Source organism: Frieseomelitta varia, unplaced genomic scaffold (genome assembly GCF_011392965.1).
Source record: "Frieseomelitta varia isolate USP_RPSP 00005682 unplaced genomic scaffold, Fvar_1.2 scaffold_446, whole genome shotgun sequence".
Lineage (NCBI taxonomy): Eukaryota > Metazoa > Arthropoda > Insecta > Hymenoptera > Apidae > Frieseomelitta > Frieseomelitta varia.
Window position 1 is genome coordinate 94742 of NW_025110197.1, and position 23417 is coordinate 118158.

General features: G+C 32.2%; 1 protein-coding gene across 5 annotated transcripts in view; it reads left to right on the plus strand.

Annotated features, from left to right (window-relative positions):
• Window positions 1-23417, plus strand: part of LOC122532271 (ras-specific guanine nucleotide-releasing factor 1-like) — a 151036-nt gene that overhangs the window by 32624 nt on the left and 94995 nt on the right. For all 5 annotated transcript variants that reach the window (XM_043660883.1, XM_043660884.1, XM_043660885.1 and 2 more), the window contains 2 exons: window positions 11238-11344; window positions 21368-21515. In XM_043660883.1, coding sequence (XP_043516818.1) covers window positions 11238-11344; window positions 21368-21515 — 255 coding nt within the window. The remainder of the gene's footprint in view (window positions 1-11237; window positions 11345-21367; window positions 21516-23417) is intronic.

The following is a 23417-nucleotide window of genomic DNA, read 5'->3' on the forward strand; positions in this document are numbered from 1 at the left end:
ATTATTATTATAATAAATAAATTGCTGTTTAAATACTTTTGTGATATGTGTGAAATAATTATTTTTATTAAATATGATGTTTTGTAATTTCTATAGCTGTTGATTTATTTCAGATTTGATCAGTAATATGATTACAACAATCTAATCTCATAGATTAATGAAAGTGTTATTTTATATACAAATATTGCGTGTATGATGCGAGCCTGGGAGATGTGTATTGTTTCTCTCCTCATGAAAGACGAAACTGACTGTTTGATGCTGCAAACCAGATTGTTGCTTTCTGGTGCTATCCAAGTATCCTCTTGTTTAGGTTTGGCTTTGTTTCTACCCTTACCAGTCTTTCCACATCCTGTCTCTTCCTCTAAGGCAAGAGAAAGAGAAAGTGCCCTTAGATGGAAGAATGCCAGGACATCTGGAAATTCTCGGCAGGGTAGAGTTTTCCTAGAAATTGACCTGACTGCCCGTCTCGGGGTGTTCTGTTCACATACTTAATATATGTATATATGTAACAATACGTATTGTTTATTGCACGCTGATTATCAACAGATAGTCTTTTCGATTTGAACACAATGTTACTCTCATTATCAGACTATCGAAGAATGCTCAGGAGGCAATCTCTATCGATTGCAAGTCAAACTAAATTCTAAATTATAAGTGAACTGTTCTTTATCGAAGTCAAATGATTTTTTCACCTTTGAGCCGAAGAATTGGGGAAGATTCCTTCCTCTTTCTATCGATTTTGGAAATTTTCGAGCCTCAAAGTGAAGGCAAATCGTTGACACTATTTGTCAAGTTCGTTTAAATATTTTCAGAAACTTTCCCTGAGAGGCACGCTGTACACTGTTGTGCACATAACTTTTTATAACCCGACTGTCCAGTTCTAATCTTTCTGCTGGTTTTTTTTTTTTCAAAAATAGCGTGAGTAAATTAGGACACTCGAAGTTCCCGAACACATCCCTTAGGAAAAATATGAAGAACATACAGTGGGTGTAAAAAAAGTATTCGTACAATGACTGATCGCGACTAAAATGCTGAATAATAATATTTATTAAACAATATTTTTTCAACAAATATGATACATCTATTCTCCAAAGTTCTGTAGAATCACAATATCAAATAAACAAAAAAAAATTCATATTGTTTATATAAATATCAAGAAAAATGAATAAAATGACAGAAATAAACGCTTAATAAGTAATTCGTACAGTTCTATTGTCATTATCAAGTGTACAAGTAATTTAAACATTTATAATAGAAACAACAAATAATTGTAACATTAATATTTATAATTAGTATTTGGTAGGGTTTCCCTTTGACTTTATTATTGCAACCAGCCTTCTAGGTATTGAGAAATTAGATGTGATTTTATTAGTGATATTGTTTCATTCGTTGATTGAACCTTGAAATAAAATTGTATGTTTTCGAATTGCTCGTTCCAGATAATTCCACAAATGTTCAATAGGGTTAATATCTGATGATTACGGGAGTGTTTTTAAATGTGCTGGCATATTATATGCAATCCACATTCTTGTGTTGTAAGCGGTATACTTAGGATCATTATCTTGCATGAACACAAAATTATTTTCAATACTCATTTTCTCAGCACTTGAACGCAGATGAGTTTTTAAAATATTAATATACATCTCAAATGCAATTCACCCACACCTACGGCACTTATGCAGCCCCAAACACATATTGAACCACCATCATGTTTTATTGTCGGCTCTAATTGTAAGTGCTGAGGTTTATACTCTTCATTTTTTTTTCTCCACACTGTGAAGTGTGACACCATCGGAGCCAAAAATGTTAAATTTGCTCTCATTCGTGAAGATGGCCCTGTTCCAAAACTCCATCAGTATTTTTACGTAACTTTGTGCGAACATCAATCGCTTCTTTCTATTCCTTTTATTCACATAATATTTGTGGATTGCATATAATACGCCAGCACATTTAAAAACACCTCCGCAATCATCAGATATTAACCCTATTGAACATTTGTGGGATTATCTGGAACAATATATTCAATGAATGGAATAATATCACTAATAAAAATCACATCTAATTTGGTTAATTCAATACCTGGAAGGCTGGCTGCAATAATAATAAGGAATCGCAATCAAAAGGAAACTCTACTAAATGCTAATTATAAATATTAATTTTACAATTATTTGTTGTTTCTATTATAAATATTTAAATTACTTGTACACTCGATAATGACAATAGAACTGTACGAATAGTTATTACGCGTTCATTTCTGTCATTTTGTTCATTTTTCTTGATATTTATACAAACAATATCAATATTTTTTTGTTTATTTGATATTGTTGTTCTACAGACTTTGGAGAATAGATGTATCATGTTTGTTTAATAAATATTATTATTCAGTATTTTAGTCGTGATTAGTCACTGTATTTTACAAATACTTTTTACATCCACTATACCAATATACATATATTGGTGACTCTATTTACTAATTATTCACACCACTGTATTTCATCATCGGGAAATGTACTATTTCAATTTAGAATTGTTTACGTAAATATTTGGACACCTAGAAAAATTTTTTATGAATAAATTACGGATATTATATAAAACATTTCCTATATACATATATAATAACCTATTGTTTTGGCCATTTTCTACAATTCAATCTAATGTTAGAATTATTCTGTAGGCTTGTAAGGACGTTAGGCTTGTAACAATAAAGGAATTATCAATTTATTATCCTATTTAGATATGTTTGAATAAGGACAACGACTCGTCCATTTTTTCATGCTGGTGTCACGGGATTATTACCACGATGACTTTAAGGAAAGTTAATACTTGACTAACTCTAGAGTTAGACTCTAATATTCTAAGTATAACACTTTTTAATATCAAATACCAACGCGTGTAATCACGTATGATTATAACAACGTTATAAGGGGCACAAACTAGAGAAATAGACTTGGCGAGAAGACCAACAAGAATGCCTTCATAGTTTAACTTGGGTATATATAGCATTTTATGAAGTAGAGAAGGGGTATCTTGTATTTGGAAAATATCTGCTGATTGCTTGGATTGGCTTCTGAGTCAGTAGTGGGTCTTGACTGGATTTGGGTGATAATGCTAATTCTTGGGCTTCTGAGTTCAGTAGTGGAATTTAGGTGATAAAGCTGTCTTCACACTGGCAAGAAGTCCAACATCCGCCATGATCTATCGCGACTGTTGTGATGCGATCACTTCCCAGCCGTTGACCTGCGTGCCTGTTATGCTTAGTATCCTGTAGAAATGGTTGGCATCAATCATTCTATCAATGTTTCAATTTCAGCTCTTTTTAGATGAACTACGTCATACTTTGAAGTGATTGGCTAAATCTCGCAATCACATTCGTATAAAATAGGCCTGCCGTCAGCGTAGAAACACACATTGCAACAGTAAAGACAGTACAAGCAATTCATCTTTGCAGATATTATATTACGTCACAAATATACAGTCCACTCTTCACGATTTCCTATCGAAATCCTAATTGTTTCGTTTCGTTCATACTCTACTCACGCGGTTGCAGTCAAGCATCTCGAATCGGATTCAGAATATGTATATGGTCCATTGAGCTACAACATCTATAGTGATTCGATATTATAATTATATTGATCAAGTTCAAAGTAAATTTAAAATTACATATAAAAATTACAAAATGTTGAATAAAAATATTTATCTCACAAATATCATAAAAGTATTCAAACAGCCAATTATTCATTATAATAATAAGCCTCGATACTCAATAAAACTATTTCTAAGATTAACTTATTAAGAACCAAGTAAATTTATAAATAGATTTCAGTTATTTAAAATTTCATAAAGTTGTAGAAATAATGCTTATGGGTTAACCTTTTTAGTCTCAAAGGAACATAGAAACACATCTCAAAAAAATTGTAAAACATTCTACTGGAATGTGAATATTAAATTCTATTTAACAGAAACTTCAATAGCGTATTACTACCTTTGTTATAGCCAAAAAGTTTTCGCAGAAAGTGTGTTAACCACGTAAATTTGCTTATGTAACTTTTGTAATTTTATTTAACTTTCGTAATTTTTGCAAAGAATTCTTAAAAATTTCTGCAAAAAATTTTGTTCGATCGAAGTTACAATCATGAATTGGAATGAATTGAATAAGAATGCTATTGATCTTAAGTAGCATCCTTAGCTAAATACATACATAAATTGTGTACAAGCATAAATGTTAATTATTTATCTAAATATTGAATTTTTTTTTTTAAATCAATTATTTTATGTCGCATTAACTTCATGGGTTATTAGCGACATCAGAAGGAGGGATTTTTTATGTTCTTGTAGATTTTGGTGTGTTTCAAATATTGTAGTAGGCTTGATGATATTCCACTGTCCATTAGGTTGTCTTTTAGGATGAGCTTGACTCTGAGTTGTTTTCTTTCACCGTTCGTAGAATGGTTGGTCTTCTTTGGTGAGTATAAATTTGTGTGTTATTTTCGTATGTCCGATTATGATTCTTGATATTACGACTTGGTCGTGTCTCTTAGTGGGTATTACGTTCTTGTAAAAATCATTTTTTATGGTTAGCAGTGGTGGTTTCACTATGGTTTTCCATTCGTTGTTCCAATGGTGTTTGATTTTTTGCTTTAGGTGGACAAGTAGAGAATCGAGCGATAGGTTTGTGTTGTGGTAGGGGATTGTCGAATTTGCTGTTTCCTTGGCAGCTTTGTCCGCTCTCTGGTTCATTTCAATTCCTGTGTGGGATGGGACCCATATTACTGTAATTGAGTTATTGTTTTTTACTGATTCGATGTAGGCGTTTTGGCATTTCGTGGATGGTTGTATTGTTTGTCCATTGGTTTAGAATTGAGGCGATAGCATTTGTGGAGTCACTGAAGATGGCGAATTTTCTATTGTGGTATTTAGATGTGGTTTCGAGGACATGTTTTAGTGCGTTAAGTTCGGTCAGGATGGACCTGTCTTGGTAGAGCTTGACTTTTGTGGTTGAATGTTCGAAGACAATCGAGTAACCCGTGCCGTTTTGGATTTTTGAGCCATCTGTATCTTGGTATCTCTGGGATAGCTCCCAGAACAGGGATTTAAATGTTAGGGTTGGTTTGTTTTTTGTCATGTTGGTTGTGATTATAGGAACAGTCCACGGCGGAAAACTGGGTATATTTCTTGGAGTTGCCAAAATGACTTTGGTGTTGAGGTCGTGTTCATATTGGGAAATTCTATTATAGAATGGGAGTGCGGTTTTCTTCATCGGGTAGCAGCGTTCTGTCGAAAAATGTTTAAGAATGCAGGGTTCTGAGGGATACTAGAGATTTCAGCAGCGAACTTGATGCTTAGATGCATTCTTCTGATTTTTAGAAGAACTTCCATTGCTTCGCTCAGGATGTCAATAATTGGGCTGGTTCGGAATGCTCCCACTGCTATCCTAATTGCATGGTGGTGTATAGGGTCGAGTTTTTTGAGGGTCTGGCGGCTTGCAGAGTTGTACACGATAGATCCATATTCTATCTTAGTTCTTACTACTGTTCTGTATGTTAGTAACAGGGTGTTCATATTTGCACTCTAGTTGTTTGCTGCAATTGTTTTTAGAATGTTGAGACGTTGGTAGTATTCCAATTCAAGTTTGTTTATGTGCGGTTTCCACGTTAGTCGGGAGTTGAAAGTTAGACTTAGTAGCTTGATTGTAGATGTCTCTTTTAGTTCTTGTCCGTTGAGGCTTAGATGAATGTGATGTCTACATCTGCTGAATGTAATCACTACCGATTTAGAGTTCGAGAACTTGAATCTAGTATTTAGTGACCACTTTTGGAGGTTGTTTAGACTGTTCTGTAGTAAAGTTTGGACGATGAGTGGGAGGGTTTCTTCCTCTGCATATTATAGTGAGTTCATCAGCGAATAAGAATCCTTTGACCGGGTTAAATAGGTTTGTCATCACATCATTTATGGCTATGGGAAGTAGGCTAACGCTTAAGACTGATCCTTGTGGTACGCCATTTTCTATGATTCTTGATGAAGAGAGATGATTTGCAATTCTAACTTGGATGGTCCTTGTATGGAGGAAGTTTTTGATGAAGTTGAAGGTGTTTTTGATTCCGTGTATTTGTAGGATTTTTAGAATTCGGTATCTCCATACCATATCGTATGCCTTTTCTATGTCAAGACATACAGCGGTTAGTTGTTGTTGGTTGGCAAAGGCTTCCTGTATCTCAATTTCTAGGTTGATTAAGTGATTGTAGGTGGAATGGAATTGCCGAAAGGAATTTGGTGATCAAGTGATGCTTCTCGAGATACCGTAGGCGATGCTTTACTATCTTTTCCATTAGCTTACACATTGTGTTCATCAATGAAATTGGTCGGTAATTATCGGGATCCGTGGGAATTTTATCTGGTTTTAAGATAGGAACTATTGTTGCTTTGTTTTATATTTCTAGAAAGACATTGTGATTCCATATGCAGTTAAATATTGAGAGTTGGTAGTTTACGTTAGCGTTTTGTGGCAGTTTGATAAGGAGAAGATTTGGCTGTCGTCGAATGCCGTCGAGTCCAGGGCTGGTATTACCACATCTACTTAAGGCGTACATTAATTCTTGAGCGGAGATAGGTTCGTTAAGAGACGTTATTGACTGTAGGTCATTATCAGCATTTGGCAATAATGGTGGTTTGACCTCGGTTTCTAGTTTGTACTTCTGGAATTCTTTTGAATGGTTGTTGTTGCTAGAGGTTTGCTAAAATGTGAATGCTAGTATTTCTGAAATCTTCGCTGGATCTGTGGTGGGGGGCACTGTCTTCTTCTTTTAGGGCAGAAATTGTGTGGTATGTTTTGTTTCCTTTGATTGACCTGATCTTTTTCCATACTTCTGCGATTGGAGTGGATGGGTTAAGGGATGAAACCTTAACCATGACTGTTTCCAGCTGCCTTTAATGATTTTCCGGGACAATGCTCTGTACTTTTTGAAGTTAATGAGGTTTTCTTGAGAGTTATGTTTTTTGTATCGATTGTAGGCGTGCTTATAGTTTTTGACCTTCAGAACACTGTTCATTCCACCATGGAGTGAGTTTGGATTTTGAGTTGCTTGAGGTAGTTTTGATTTTGGGAATGGCTAAGTCACTGGCTTCTGTAATGATGCGTATGAAATTGACGAGGGCGGTGTTTATTGAAGCCGGTTGGATCGGGTTTTGTTCAGTATAATGGGAGATGGAAAATGCTACAAACTCGCGGTAAGTTGTCCAATCGGCTTTTTCAAATTTCCACTTAGAGGTTTGTAGGTGTTATGGCAGTGGTATGTTATCTTGATCGGGAAGTGGTCACTATCAAATAGATTACTTTCCACATTCCAAGAGATGATGATTTTGAGCGATTCTCGGGTTGCAAAGAATTAGGTCAATTGCACTAAGGCGGGCGGATGCGGTCGTGAAGTGGGTTGGTTTGTTGGTGTTTAGAAGGTTTAGATTTTTTTTCGTTTATTAGTTTCACTATGATAGCTCCTCTTGTGTCTATTTTGTGGGATCTCCATGAAATATTATGGCTATTGAAGTCTCCCGTGATGATGAATGGTTTTGGTAATTGGCTAAAAATTCGGGTAAGTTCAACTTCATCAAGATGTTGGCTGTTAGGCAGGTAGATATTACATATTACATATGTAGGTTTGTAGGTAGCATAACTCTTGTGGCCACAACTTAAAGGTTGAATGTGATCGCAATCTCTTGGATGTAGATGGTGTCCTTGATGTAAATAGCTACTTTACCTTAAATAGCGTGGTCAGCGGAACGATTTTTGATGAAAGCTTTGTAGTTTTTGAGTTTGCCCGAGCTTAATCCTTTAAAGTTCGTTTCCTGTAAACAAATGATTTCCGGTTGCTCCTTATCTATCAGTGATTGTAAGTATTCCAATCGGCTATAGAATCCGTTTAGATTCCACTGAATAATTTTAATTGGTATATTTTGAGTTTTAATTGATGATTGGAGAGATTTTATGGAGAATCGTTTTCGGTGTCCGAGAACCAATTCGGGGAATGAACGGTAGTTGAAGAGTCGTTTTTTGCAGCTATAGTGGTTTGTCGGTCTTGTGTTAGTGTTTTAACTAGTCGTCGTATTCTGTTTTTGGCTGTGCTTTGAGTAAGAAGTGGATTATTTCGATCATGTGGAGTAGAGCCTTAGTATCTTGAGTGTAGTCTTTGATAATGTCGATCGGGTTGTCTGTATTGCGCGCGTTTTCTAAAAGACACTTGACTTGGCAGTAATTAAAGATAAAGTTATTTTTTGTGTCATCAAGGGTTGGCTTAACCGGTTTTAGCATTTCATCGAGTTTTTCGATGAACCTGGTTAACGATTGGCTACACTTAGGACGTTTTATGATGGTGTTAGGCGTTGATTCCTTGATATTGCCAGTGGGGATGGTCATTTGGGATAAAGAATATTTGTTTCCGTCTTCTGAGCAGCAATCTGTAGACACAGAGAGTGGTCTTTTGTAGTTACGGGGTTCGAAGTCGGTTAAATCGTCTGTTTCAGTTAGGGTTTTTCGATGATTGTTGGAGGTTTCGATTTCAGTTATGTTTGAAATATTGGGGGGGGTTTGCTGTATTTGTGTATTCGTGCGTTCTGTCTTGTGTCTGTTTGTTTTTAGGTTCCGTTGTTTTTACTTGGTTTATTGCTGTGGGTTGGAGTGGATTACTGCAATCTTTGGCGACATGGCCTTTTTGTTTGCATAGAAAGCAGTTGGGTTTATCCGTAGACGCGAAGATTCTGTACTGTGTATCATCGTGATTTATTAAAAAGGATTGGGGAATTTTTGGGAGGTCGTCTGGGTTGATGAAGACCTTTCTTCTAAAACTCAGTAAATATGAGTAAAGCCTGTTTCCTGTATACCTGCTCGAAGGAACGTTAGTTTGGATATCATTCGAATGTTGATGTTTATGAGGTATTTTTCTATGTATTCGTGTGGTATAGACGGTGAGACATATTAATCTCTGGGATGGATTGATTAGCGGTCTGACTGTAGTATGTACGTTATTGATGGTTATTGTTCTGTGGTTAGTTACGAAGTCTTGTGCTGTAGTCTTTCTGTCGAGATAGATGCAGAAACGACCATTGGAGATTCGAGAAGCGAAACGGATAGCTTCGGGGCCAGTGACTTTTGCGACCGCGAGTATGTAGTCTTTCATTGTTGTGTTGTCAATAGCGTCGATTAGGATTGCTTGTTCTTTAGTTGGAAAAGAATTAATCATTGTAACAATAGCATAGGATTTTGCTTGTGTAGTTGAAACATTTGATGGGTTTATGATAGGTTGATTGTTGGTATCTGTGTGTAGGCCTCTATGTGTACAGGTCGTTGTTGGTGCATACTTTCTGACTCATGGTGTGTCAGAGATGGGGATTCTACCTATACTATGACGCACACTATCACAGCACTTTATTTATTGAAATTTTTATTTTCTATATTTTGTATGCAATACTTTTGTAATAAAAGATATTCTATTTTCAATAATAATCTCAATCAAATATATATAGAACATATGTTATGTATATCAAAATAAAATAATTACTAATCATTTATTATAGAAAATGTTAAGAAGTATAGAAAAGTATATTTTTTATATATTTAATTTCTAGTGCATACATTTTTTACTTTGTAAGAAGTATGTATGTTACTTTGAATTGCGCTGTTTTTTTAATTAACAAAATGATATAATTCTGTTTTCTCCCAAATCAGTTTTACGCTTCTCCTGAAAAATATATTTTTTCAAATTGTGTTCATTTTTTCGCAAGAGTGTGATATGTTACTCTCTGTATTGCAAAATCAAATTTCTTGATTTAAAATAAAAAATTGGAACAGTCTTTATATTGTAAAATTAAATCTCTTAATTGAAAAAAGTAAGATTGAGCATAATATTAAGCATATTAAAATAAATATATTAATATCAATATAAGATTTTGCATCTTCTCAACGGCAGATTCTTAAATTAGTCAAGAGTTCCGTTAATCTCGATTTCGCTAACCTAAATAACTTTACCAATTGAACAACTTAAACTATTACACATGTTGCTGAAAGTTGAGGGTGGCGTCGAGATTGATGGCGAACACCACGTGCGTCAGCATAATTTTATTTGAACTAGTGGTGCACACCTTCAATCGTTCACCACCGCACCGAAGTTTCGTTTATAATTGATCATGTGCGGTCTCATACAGATCGTACGCTTGACAACATATCCAGAACATGGCATCACGAATTGTAAACGCTTGAATCAGTACGGCGAAATACATAATTACGGATATTACCTGATCGCTTGAAATGTATTTATTTAAATGCGTTGAAACTGTTTAACGAATTTGCGAAATTAGAAACTGCGTCGCGGTGACCCTCTTGGTTTCTCAGCAAAATCATTTACGTAATATACCGAGATATGATTTTATTAGGGGTTTTCATTACTCTGTTGTTGTGCAAATTTTAATTTTAATTTTTAACTTATTAAATGTGTTATTTTAATTTTTAACTTGTTAAATGACAACGGAGTGTACTTATTATTCGATAAAAGACATTTTTGTCATTTACATTAAAATTTTATATAGTGAAAACTTTTATATAGTGAATTTAAAATATTTTCGAATATTTTGAAACCAAAAGAAAAAAGAAGAATAAAAATTTGACAAATATACTCGATAAAAAATTGGTGATCTTTTGTATTATGACGGGTTTACAAAGTGTAATTTTATCTAGAATATTTATTAATTTGTTGTTCTATAATTTTTTCATGCGGTAGATTAACTATGAGACATTTTTTATGTTGCGACGAGTATATTTTTTATATTATGCGATAGAAAACATTATTTGCATTTCTATATCTCTGAGCTAGACTGTACATTTTTAAAATAGAGCTATATAATACAATTATAAAAACAGTGCTTAAATAAAAAATAAATTTTATCCATTATATATCATAATAAATTCTCTGCTTTAAATATTTTACAAATTACTTTTACATATTGTTCTATATGTACTATGTGTTTCTCTTTGAACGAGACAGTACATTTTTAAAATAGAGTTAGAATAGAGTTAAGCACCTTTGAGCTTAGTCAAGTGAGTAATTTGATTTCCACCAAATTGAAATCCCTTTACTAGTGTGAACTTATTTAGTTCGGATAGAATAATATATGTTCATGTTTCTTCGTCTGATCTCATTGACTATAATGAAAAATTATGACCGATAAAAATTTTTTATTACGATTTGTTCCAGCACTGTTTTGTGATATCCTACAGGAGGGAGAACCAACGGCAATACGAATTAAATGCAGCTACAGACTCTGACTGTAAAATATGGATCGATGCTATACGAGAAGCTAGGTAATTATTGCGTATATAATTTGCACTTGAGAATTAGTGTCATTGAGGATATAATCAAATCAGAAAAATAAATCAGATACTTAATTTATATACGACAAATATTTTATTTTAAATTAAAACGTTGGAAAATATCAAAAAATTAAATAATAATTCAGACATAGATTAACAATGTTTTTAGAATTAAATAAAAATGTGATCTTTATTTTATTATAAAGTTCTTCTTTAAGCTCTCTTAAAACTTTCTTTTATTTCTTTGTTTCCTTCTTCTTCTTCTTCTATTTTTATTTATTGTCGCATCGATTAGCGACGACGGTGCCATTAGATACGTGTAGTAGTTTATTTTTGAGAGATTTTAATATTCTTTCTATGTCATTTTGAGAAGTCAGGTTTATGTTTGCGTTGATTCCGTATTTCTGTCTTTGGGTTTCTGTGGTGTGATATTCGTGCAGTATGTGGGTTACTAGTTATTGTTAATGAATGGTTATTGCAATGAGTGCAGGTGGGTGGTGTTTTTTTAATTCTGTGTTCATGTGTCAGCTTGGTATGTGATACCGGTTCCTAGGCATGTGATAATTATTCCTTCTTTCCTGTTGTTAAAGTTTGGTGTTTGCTTGTTTTGTTCCATTTATTTTTTGCTACTTTTTTGCAATGAATTATTTGGTCGTCGCAGGGGATTGGAAGATGGTTGCGATTGTTAGTAAGTGAGGGAACTATGGCTTCTTTCGATGCTGTGTCGGCTTTTTCATTTCTTTGATCAGTTAGAATCCAGATGACTGTGGCGTTTGTGTTAGGTTGGTTGTGGTTTAGTTCTTGGATAGTGGATATTAGTTGGTTTTCTTGATCATGGGATTTTGTAGCGCTCATGGAGTCGGTATATATGACGATCTGGGCTTCGTTATTAGAGTGTGCATGTTTGATGGCTTCCAGAATAGCATAAGTTTCGGCTGTGAAGATGGATGATGAAGAAGATTTTGTGTTTTTTTAGTTTTTTCAATAATAATGGCCCCCAATTTTAGGTTTGCGGGCAATCTTTCGCTAAGTGGAAGGTGAAAATCCGGTATGATGTATTTTCAAAAGTTATTAGGAAGGTAGATGGGATTTTTCCAATGTCATCAGGGTCAATATATGCCTGTCTTCTGAAGCTGAGAATGTGGGTGTATTCCTGCTTTCAAAGTTGTTATTCTGGAGCATAGCTTGACGTTGTTTCTTTAAAAAATTTTTTCAAATTCTGAGTTGGGTATGACTGGGGCGATAGAATTACTCTTTGGGCCGGAGTTAACATTGGTCTTAAGTTTGGCATATTGTTATTGACCGTTGTTGTTTTATGCAGATTTGTTAGGTGTAGCACAGTTTCTTTTTTATCAAGATATGCGCAAATTCGATTGTTTGAAATTTTGGAGATGTACCTTATTGATTTGGGTCCGATTAGTTTCCCTGTTGCAAGAGCATAGTCTTGGAGGCTTGTGTCGTCTGTTGCGTGGATGATGATAGCTTGATCTTTTGTAGGTAGTACATTGAGTTGTGCTGCGTGGGAGTATGATTTGGTGGAGTTGTTTATTTCCGTTTGGTTAGAAAATTGGGAACCCCTGTACTCAGAGGTTCCCGCAGGTTGGAGTTGGTTAGTCGGTGTATTGATTCCGGTATTTTTTGTGTTGAGGAACGAAATTAGCGTTTGTTTTCACTAACACTGACACTATAATAATTTGTATTGGAACTCATAAGCGAGACTATATCGGACGTCCGGCTAAACCGAGACTGGTTTCTTTGTTTCCTATTTTTACCACTGTAAGTAAAATTTTGTGTTCCTTGTTTTACCATAACCTTCTGTCTGTGTCTTGCACTTTCATTTTTCTAGTTATTAATGATTTTAGTATTAAACGAATTTAAAACGAATTAGTACAACATTCTATTGAATTTTTATTTCATGAATGTAATTAATATCGTATATCTTACCTGTTGATATCTTATATTATAAAATAAAAGAGATTAGAATGCAAAAAAATTTTAAAAAAAGGAAAAATAAAATAAAAATTTGTTTAGAATGAAGAAAAAAGTTAGAATTTCGTTATTATTTTTGTTCGAATTCAATAATGTTGATGTCAAAATTATTGTGACGCCGGACGAACGTTTGTTTAGTCCCCAGAGTTGGCGTATTTTGATACAGGATGTTCTATACCTACGAGAATGTGAGCGAAGAGAGAATGAACATGCGTGAGGATATACTGATTATAAGTTATGGAACACCATCTTCGACATTCCGTGCACAAGCGATAGTGGATGCGAAGTCATAACACACCATCGATAACTAATGTTATAAAAGAGGGTAAAAGTCAGTCAGTTCAGTTTAGTTTTACTTCTACTTCAGTCCTACTTCTAATTTCAAAAGAGTTTATTAAGCGTAGTTCATTTTTAAACTTCAAAGAGACAGTTCAGTCAGGCGTCGTCAAAATCCGTAAAGTGCAGTTCTACTTCTAGCTCCGTCAGAGTTCAAGTTCAAGTTTGTTATTTCCGTATAGTATATCCGTATATCGTAGTGAGTTTTTGTTAATGTTAAGTTGTATGAATAGTCACACACACACACACACATACACACACCGTGTCACTTCATTGCCGATCATCGACATGGCCATTGCAGCATCTCATTGAGACTTGGAAATGAAAAAAAAAACGCACTAACTAGTGAGAACATCGCGGATCCCAGCTAGAATCAGACGTATGTACAGGGTGTAAAAAAAATAAATGTCGCGACTATGCTAGATCGATTCTACACCCTCGATTTGATGGAGAACAATCTAAGCAAGGTGTCGCGAAATTGACCTTGACTGGTTTTTTTGAAGATCAAATTTTTTAATGATTGCATCGAGAAGATAAAATGTGTCCAAGAAACCATGGGTCGGAAATGACTCGTTCTCCTAAAAAATGATTACATATATCCAATTACTATTAAACTCGCCATATATGTAATATGTTTGTATTTTGCAATGGAATAGGCTCTGCTATTGCACTTACTTAATTTCTTCGTCGAACATTTCTTCCACGGGTCCACAAGACAGCACTATCCTGCCGTATTATCTGTAAAAGACGTACATCTGCTTCTACAGGGTGTCCACGTTAAGTTTTGTCACCAGTTTTTAGGTATTTCCGGTAGTGCAATTAAAAAATGTTTCAAACAAAATTTTTTTTTAGTATCTAGTGGGCTACATGTTTTCATATTCTTAAATTTCAAAACATGTTTTTTACGTAAAAAAGTCAAGGTCACCTCGCCTTTTTTAAATAATAGCACCATATATTTTTAGATATTATAAGATTGTTGCTGATGTCGAGACAAAGTGTATTATACTGTGACTTTGAAATGACCTTAAACTATGATACAGAGCTCCGTTGTGTATTAGACTTTTCGACGTCGCTATAATTACACTGTCTCTAAACAGAATGGTGCTATCTTGTGGATCCGTGGAAGAAATATTCGACGAAGAAATCAAGTGCAATGGCAGAGCCTATTCCATTGCAAAATACAAACATATTACATATATGGCGAGTTTAATATTAATTGGATATATGTAATCATTTTTTAGGAGAACGAGTCATTTCCGACCCATGGTTCCTTGGACACATTTTATCTTCTCGATGAGTAGAATACGATGCAATTATAAAAAAATTTGACCTTCAAAAAAACCGGTCAAGGTCAATTTTGCGATACCTTGCTTACATTGTTCTCCATCAAATCGAGGGTGTAGAATCGATCTAGCATAGTCGCGACATTTATTTTTTTTACACCCTGATAGTTAGCACTCAGTTTCCTCGCAGCCGGGACGTGACATTATTGATAATTGTTTTATTTAATATTTATTTATATATAAGCAGACTGTGAATCTTTATATAATTTTATATTTTTATAACATAATTAAAAAAATAGCCTAAGCAGAAATTTGTGTCCTAAATATATATTATTATTAGATAAAATTTAAGGATACAAGAATACATAGAATTTACATAACACACAAAAATAAGTGTATATGTACAATATAATAAAATAACCACAATGCAATATCTGTTATAAACTAGATCATAATTTCTTCACTATTGTCAAAAACTTATAAATTTGCATTAAAATCCGCATTCTAATTATAACAAATTTAATTCTAAAAAATATTATTATAAAAATATTATAAAATATTCTATTTTCTGTTATATATTTTTGTGCATTGCGTGCATTTTCTGCATTTTCGCATCTTTAAATGCATAAAAATCCACGGTCCATCTATAAATTGTAAGTTTATGATAAATGTTCGAGTACTTTCACAAGCCACTGTACGCTTTTACGAATTAATGATTTTTCTATTTAGTAACATTTCTTGGTTCAGTATTATAATCGTATTAGTTTCGTATTACTTCCTGGAATATCATGGTTTTGCGATACTATCAAATCTACCGTTTTTAGTGTCATATGAAAAAACTAGCGGTTATCAGTCGAATTGTGGCTTGAGAGAGAGAGAGAAATAGAAAGAGAAAGAGAAAACACTCGAAAATTGAAGTTATTTGTATTTATACATAAAGTATACATACATAAATTAATTTAATTTCAAATGAATTGAAAATAAAAGTGTTATTTGATTGGATCGAAATTCATCTGTCATTACGGGTTTTGCTCGAAATTTCAAAAAAATTATATCAAAAATGGTGATTATATTTAAATTTATACACACGATCAAGGTAATTAATAATTTTATTCTTCTAATATTGCACTGCGGATTTTGACGCATTTTCAAATTTTAATGAACCAAAATTGAAATTTTACATTTAATATTTTATGTATTTTTGCATTTCCAATAAATACATAAAAATCGATAATCTAGATGTAATTTTTTGCTCGAGATATTTCATACAGAGAGAAAAATATTTGAAAAGTGTATTAATTCGAAATGATTGAAAAGAAATAGAAATGAAATAAAATACAATATTGAAAACGCATTGGAACTGATGAAATATTATGTATATATACGTAATAGCCAATCGAAAATATCCCTATACATTATATTAAAATTTTAAAGAATGATAAATAAATAATAATTAGTAATAAATATTAAATAATAATAATAAATAATGATAATAAACAATAATATCAAATAATAATAAAGAATATTAGATACGTAAATAAAAATTATAAAAGACAATACAGAATATTAATATAACAGCAGTTAGAAAAAAGGAAAAATAATTTACATTCATTTGTCAACAATTAAATTAAAAATGAAGATTACTGAAACAAAAATGAGATTAAAGTCACATTACATTCAATGCGATATATAGAAATTTTTTGGAATAACTGTATATATGTATACGTATATTAATGTAAAAAATATAAAATTCAAACACCGATAATTTTACAACAATTTTCATTTCAATCAAATTAATATCTAATGATGGTTTGCTCACATAAACGGAATCGTTTATTAAAACATAAATATTGTCGATAGGATGTTGAAAACTATAAATTTCAGAATTCAATTATTTCATTTTAAAATTTTTAATTGAATTGAATTTTTTTGCTGATTTTTATCGCGGAGAATGTAAAATGTAAACTAAAATTAAATACTCTACATTTTAGTAATGTAATATATGTAAATTATTATAATTATCTACAAACTACAGGTTTTATGTAATTGACATTTTTGTTGTAAGTGTAATTTTAAATATGCACATAATTTAATAAATTTCAAAGAAATGTCAGAGTAGAATTTAGAAAAATTTTATTACCGATCTTTATCGCGGAGGATGTAAAATATAAAATAAAATCAAATACTTCAAATTTTGATAATCTAACATGAATTATTATTGCTAAGCTATAAACAACGGATTTTTGTGAAATTTCATTTATTTTGAAGAATATAATTTAAAAAATGAATGAATATAATTATATAATTTAATCTTATATAATATAGTTATATAATTTAATCTTATAATATATAATTTATTTTTGGTAGAAAATTGTATAGTATCGTAAGTCATTACCGTAGATCCTTGTTAAATCGTAATCTGTAGTTGTAGGTATTATGTCTTGCGTTTAATTACACTAGATGACCTGTAATGTTTGCTAATCGTAAGAATACGTGGAAAGAAAGAATGTGGGAGAGAAGCGTTATGTTTTTTTTTTTTATTTATTACGCTATAAAATCCGCTACTGGGTTATTAGCAGCATGCACGTTGCTGTGCATACTCACAGTACAGAGAGAAATTCACATGCTTTTTGTGTTAAAGATTACATGGATGTACAACTATGATACATATTTTATGTTTACATTTTACTTATAATTAGAACTTACGGGTATTGTTAAATTGTTGATAGTCATTGCTAAGTACTCGATACAAATTAATTATAGATGCCAACTGTGGTTTTTAAGAAATTTGCAAATACACAAGAGAGTAATATATGGTTTGCTCAAAAAGAGGTCCATTGTTTGGGGCGGAAAATAACCTATTCTACACAGTTTATTTATTAAAACATTCCTATTGTCGTTAAGGTCACTGCCAAATTATATGGTTGAGAATCTCCTGCACTAAGAATCCATACTGACGTTTTCTGTATCGGGAGCTAGATTAATTTTGAAGAGGGAAGCAGCTAATTGCAAGTGATTTGCTTGAGTCTGTTCGTCCAGCAAATAGTTCCTGGGAAGATTTCTACATACGTGAAAACCATGGTTTTCTCTGATTATATGGAGAAGTCGGTCCGAGTCTAGGTCCTGAGATGAGAGAGGTTTCTTCCGTCTAATTACTATGTAGTTCAAGTTTTTTAATAATTCATGAAATTCTGTGTTTGATGGATTTATTTTCCAAGTAGGGATAGATTTCACGCAGCATTTTGATTAGCGAAGAAAGATTGTCCGTGTAGGATTGTGCCAATTGCACGATGTCCGCATTTCCTTTGGCTTTAATTACAAGTTCTTTATACTGTTCGAACTTTATAACGTATGCGTCCGGATTTTTAATGAAAATATGTTTAACAGGTTCTAGTGCAAAATCTATTGTTTTTGGATCAATCTGATCAGCTTTTCCGCTTTTCTTTTGCTTCTTGTATAGACTGTATTTTGACTATTGTCAAAAACTTATAAATTTGCATAAAAATCCGCAGTCTAATTATAACAATATAATTCTAAAAAATATTATTATAAAAATATTATAAAATATTCTATTTTCTGTATTTTCTTGCTTTATTGAAGAAGGTTGCAAAAGGAGAGGCCTCCCTGTTTGTAAGGGAGTTAGCATCCATCAAAGTAGGGGTTACATTTTTATCTATAGTCACAGAGCTAGCATGTGGGGTACTAGTAGAACTTGTAGAGAGTGGTCTCTTATTGGCAACGTCGTTTCGAGAAAGGTCCATGTACTCATCATTTAAATCCTGTTTTTCGGTATTCAGAGGAGGAAATGAAACTTCCTTGTTTGAATCTAGCACTTGAATCGATGAGGAAGAGCTGTCTATCTGTTGCAGTGAGTCTCTGATTGAGTTGAGACAATGTTCCGCCAGATGTCCTTCCTTCTTACAGTGGAAACACTTTACAATGTTTACTGTAGAACTGTCGATCCGGTAAGAAGTATCATCATAGCTCACTTGTAGATTCCCCTTGTAGTTTGTTTACGTCGTCCGGATGAATGTATACTTGTCTGAAGAAGCTGAGTATGTGTGTGAATCTGGCCTCTGATTCCCATTTGGTTGAAAATGTTTGATATCACATTGTGTGGAATAATGGGACACACGTTTGAGAGAATAACTCGCTTGGTTTTCATAATTAGAGCTCTGACAGAGATCAACGATCTTTGATGAGTATGTTTGTATTGCCTGACGTAAGCTTGTCAACAAAAGATTTACTTGCGAGATACATACATAATCTATTATTAGGGGTCCTTGAAGCAAACCGAATATTGGCTGGGTTTATAACTTTCCCAACTCCAAATATGTAGTCTTTCGTATGCATCCAGCACAATAGCATGCTCCTTCGTGGGGAAGTTATCTTTCTGGATAACATTAGCGTATGTAGATTCTTGGGAAGTCATATCTTGAAGAGTATTTACTTTATCCATGTTATATAAAAGAGACACAGGAATCTCTTTATTTCTTTCGAATAAAAAATATAAAAGAAGATATGTTTGTCGGACCCAATCGAATTCGAAATCACAACGGTTAGCACTTCGTATAGCCAGCACACGCGGAACAAGCAAGCGTCTAACATTCACGAGTGTCAATACGCGATGTTAGCGTAAGGCGTTTTTCTTTTCAGAAAAGAGGACAGTCGAGGGAGTGGTGTCGATTTGAGTTGTGAAAAAGAGTTGATTCAGTTGTTCAAGAAGAGTTTATTTGTGACTGGGTATATTAGTTGTTAATTTGTGTCCATTACCTTGTTTAATTATCTATTGTTTAATCACCAGCCTTGTTATTAAATAAATATTATTCATATTTAATCTTTACAATCGTTTTAATGATTTAAAAATTTTTTTAACAAAATCTCAGTATTTTTTCATATTATAAGTATTTTGTGTAATTTTATACTTCAAAATTTCCTATAAATTCATAAAAATTGAGCTATATTGATCTATAATCCAGTGACATTATTTGAGAATTAATAGCATAGAACGCATAATCATCAAACTCTGTTTTCTGATCAATTTGTGTTTTTTAAAGTCATTACTAACTTATATAGGTATAAAATTCATTCACACTGCTTCTCAAAAATTTAGGATGCATTACAATTTTAAAAGAAATAATGATGTTTCTAATTAAATAAATATTTTATTTATAATATATATACTCTTTTATACTCTTTTATATAGTAATAGAGTAATATGTTACTTTTTTATATAGACTGTGATTGTGTTGTTTAACGCAAGAATGGTTTCAGTGACAAAAGTTAATTATATTTAGAAACTGAATATTTTCTATGTAATCAAGATGTAATATTTTCTATAATATTAAAAAATTAAAACACAACATTACATGCTTCTTTTTACTATAAAATATTAATAGTTTTAATAACTTAATATTTTACCATTTTATATTTAACATTTTTATTTTAATCGGAAATGCATCTTGCATCTAGCAATACAATTAATTAAAAATTAAAAGTATTATATTTTTACTTAAAAAAAAAAAAAAAATGGACAATTTATATTTTCCAAAAAATAAAAGATGCTCCAAATTATGAAACATTTATGTTGTAATTAATTCATCTATAAAAGCAGCTTTAATGAGATATTAAGTGAAATAAAATACTACTATTAAGTGAAATAAATATAAATTTTTATGAAAAATATAATGAAAATAAATGGGTAATAAAATGAGTAGTACCAATTTTCTATTTATGATCAGGCCTAAGCATTATTTAAGTAATATATTTAAAGAAGAGACATTATTTGAAATAATTATGTGTTTCTTTAATGTAAATATAAATATTCTATCTCTAAATTGTTCAATTATTATCAAATGAAATAATTTTTCATTTTATATTTTGTTTCATTTTCTAATAATTTTTATTCAAATAATTTCTCGAATTTTTTAAAAATAATTCTTGTATGACAGCATTGTCACAGATTTCAGATAATCTTACGTCAGATTATATGTTATTTTATTTAAGTAATCGAATTAAAGAAATTATTTGAATTTCTCTATCACTAAACATTATTAAATCACTAAACAAAATACTGCCATTTCTATATTATTTCTAAATTAAAAATAATAAATTACTTGAAGTATTGTATTGTTTCAAATCGTTGTTTTTTATTATATTCAAATATACACAAGCCTGCTTGTAATTTCATGTTTAAACGTGATTCACGGTAACTATATGTTGTATAAATATGAATCCCTCCAATTGAATCTGTTGAAGCTCGACAATCAGTATTATAAAGTTATTAATTATAATGTGTTAATTAAAATTTTACACTCGACTGATATCACAAAATTTTAATGTAATTAAAGCGTAATCACTGAGTGAAACGCAAATGTTTCATTGCCAACTTACTTATCGATTACAGTTTCAACAAATTGCGGTTGCAAAAGGAGGAACTTGAACAGAAGCACCTGCACCTGTTACAGATTGTCGAGAGCGAGAAGACAGCTAAGTGGCAGTACACACAGCAATGCGAGGAGTTCACATCGGAAATAAAAAAGCTCCGAGCGGAAGTGAGTGTTAGTGGATCTGAATAAAAAACACACTGGTTATTAACAGATTTAATATTTATAAATTATGAAACACATATAATATTTAATACTCACTAATCCACTCTCTATTTATTCACTCTTGCTTCTCACTTTCATGCTTCGCGTCTTGGGATCTTCCCGATCACAACTGTTTCTCGTCACCATGCTCGCTCTCAATTGTTCTCGCATATATCTCTCTAGTTCGTTCTTTCTTCTGCCATGAAATATATCAAACACTCAGATCACACCACAATTATATGCACGCTCGCCATACTTATCCTTCGATACAAACATTATGTATATTCACTCCACAATATAACTATCTATGGTAGCCACTGCTACAGTGAGTTGAGAATTAGATTCGACGAATCTTCGTCTAAGGAAATTAGTGTTAACATTATTTGAACTAGCAGGTAATTTTTTGAAATATTTTTCGTAACATAATTGTTTGCTTGTTGTGGACTTTAGACTGAATGATTAAATCCACGTTTGTCTTCCATTTTTTTATAAATTTTTAATCATTTAAGCTTGATACATATAAGCAATTTCTGTTCTTGCGATTTCAAATTGATGATGCTGTACGATTTGACATTTCACGAAAACCAGGCTAGCTGAATACCTTCTTCATTAGTGATTGTACGAAAATCATTCCTGACGTAACTTGAACGTCCCTTAGCTGGTTGGAGAAACGAATCAAATGGAACTATTTTTTTAAAAATATCATTTTTTAATGTTTTTTTCCAAGACATTTACATTGGCATTTTTTTATGTAGGAAGTGTATATTTTTTTCTATTCCATCATGTAGCTCATGAAAAAATACATTCAGATATATTTATGATATAATTTTCGACCTTGAATTTAAAAATTTTTAAATTAATGTAAAATTTATGTTGAGCGAGATTCTAATAAATTTCCTAATTCATTTTTCAAGAGTTTAGTGTAACTATGTCCAGTTTGCGTACTATTGATAAAGTAAGATCCAGTTATTTTATTACACACAATTACTTGCAATTCCGCACCAAACATTTAGAGTTTATGGGTTCTGCCTATCAATCTGTTTAAACCATCGCGGATTCTCAACCAATAATGGATATTTCTCAGGTTTAATTGACCGTGATTTGTAAAGAATGCTTTATCGATAAATGATATTTTTATGAAAAACGTTTCATCATTTTCATATAGCCGTATGCTCCACTGACAAAAATTTAAATGGTTTTTGAAGTTCTCTTCATCAAGGGCAACAGATAAATGAATGAAAGGATAAAATTTTTATATATGAACATTTTTTACATTCGGAATACGCTTGAAACACTGGTTTCACGTGCAAGTTTGTTAAACTAATATGTGGATTTTTATGGACTTTAGCGATGACTTTTCTTTTTTTTCAGTCCCCTTTCATGGATAACAGTTTCACGTTTCACACATTTCTTTCTGTCAACATTACCAGTTTCACGAAATGTTTTAATGATGTCTGCGTATATAGAATGCGATGGACAAATACATTCTGAAAAAGTGTTCTGGTAAATTCGAACAGCTTCTCTTAGATACTGGCAAACTTCGCTATAAATGAAAATTATTTCAATCTTTTTCTGCTTTGAATAACTCATTATGAATCACTTATCGATACATTAAGAGAATTAACAGTGAAAAAATCCTAATAATGAACGAATTTCATACGGCAATAAGTAATAGTATTTGTTTACACTCTCAAGGTCACTTCTGTTGTCGTCCTGTCTGGAATCTTGCTCAATATGTTTCACATTAATTTAAAAATTTTAAAACCCCAAGTCATTTGAAGGTCATATCATAAACATATCTGAATGTATTTTTTCATGAGCTACGTGATAGGATAGAAAAAAATGGTTGGTCTCTTCAACCACCAG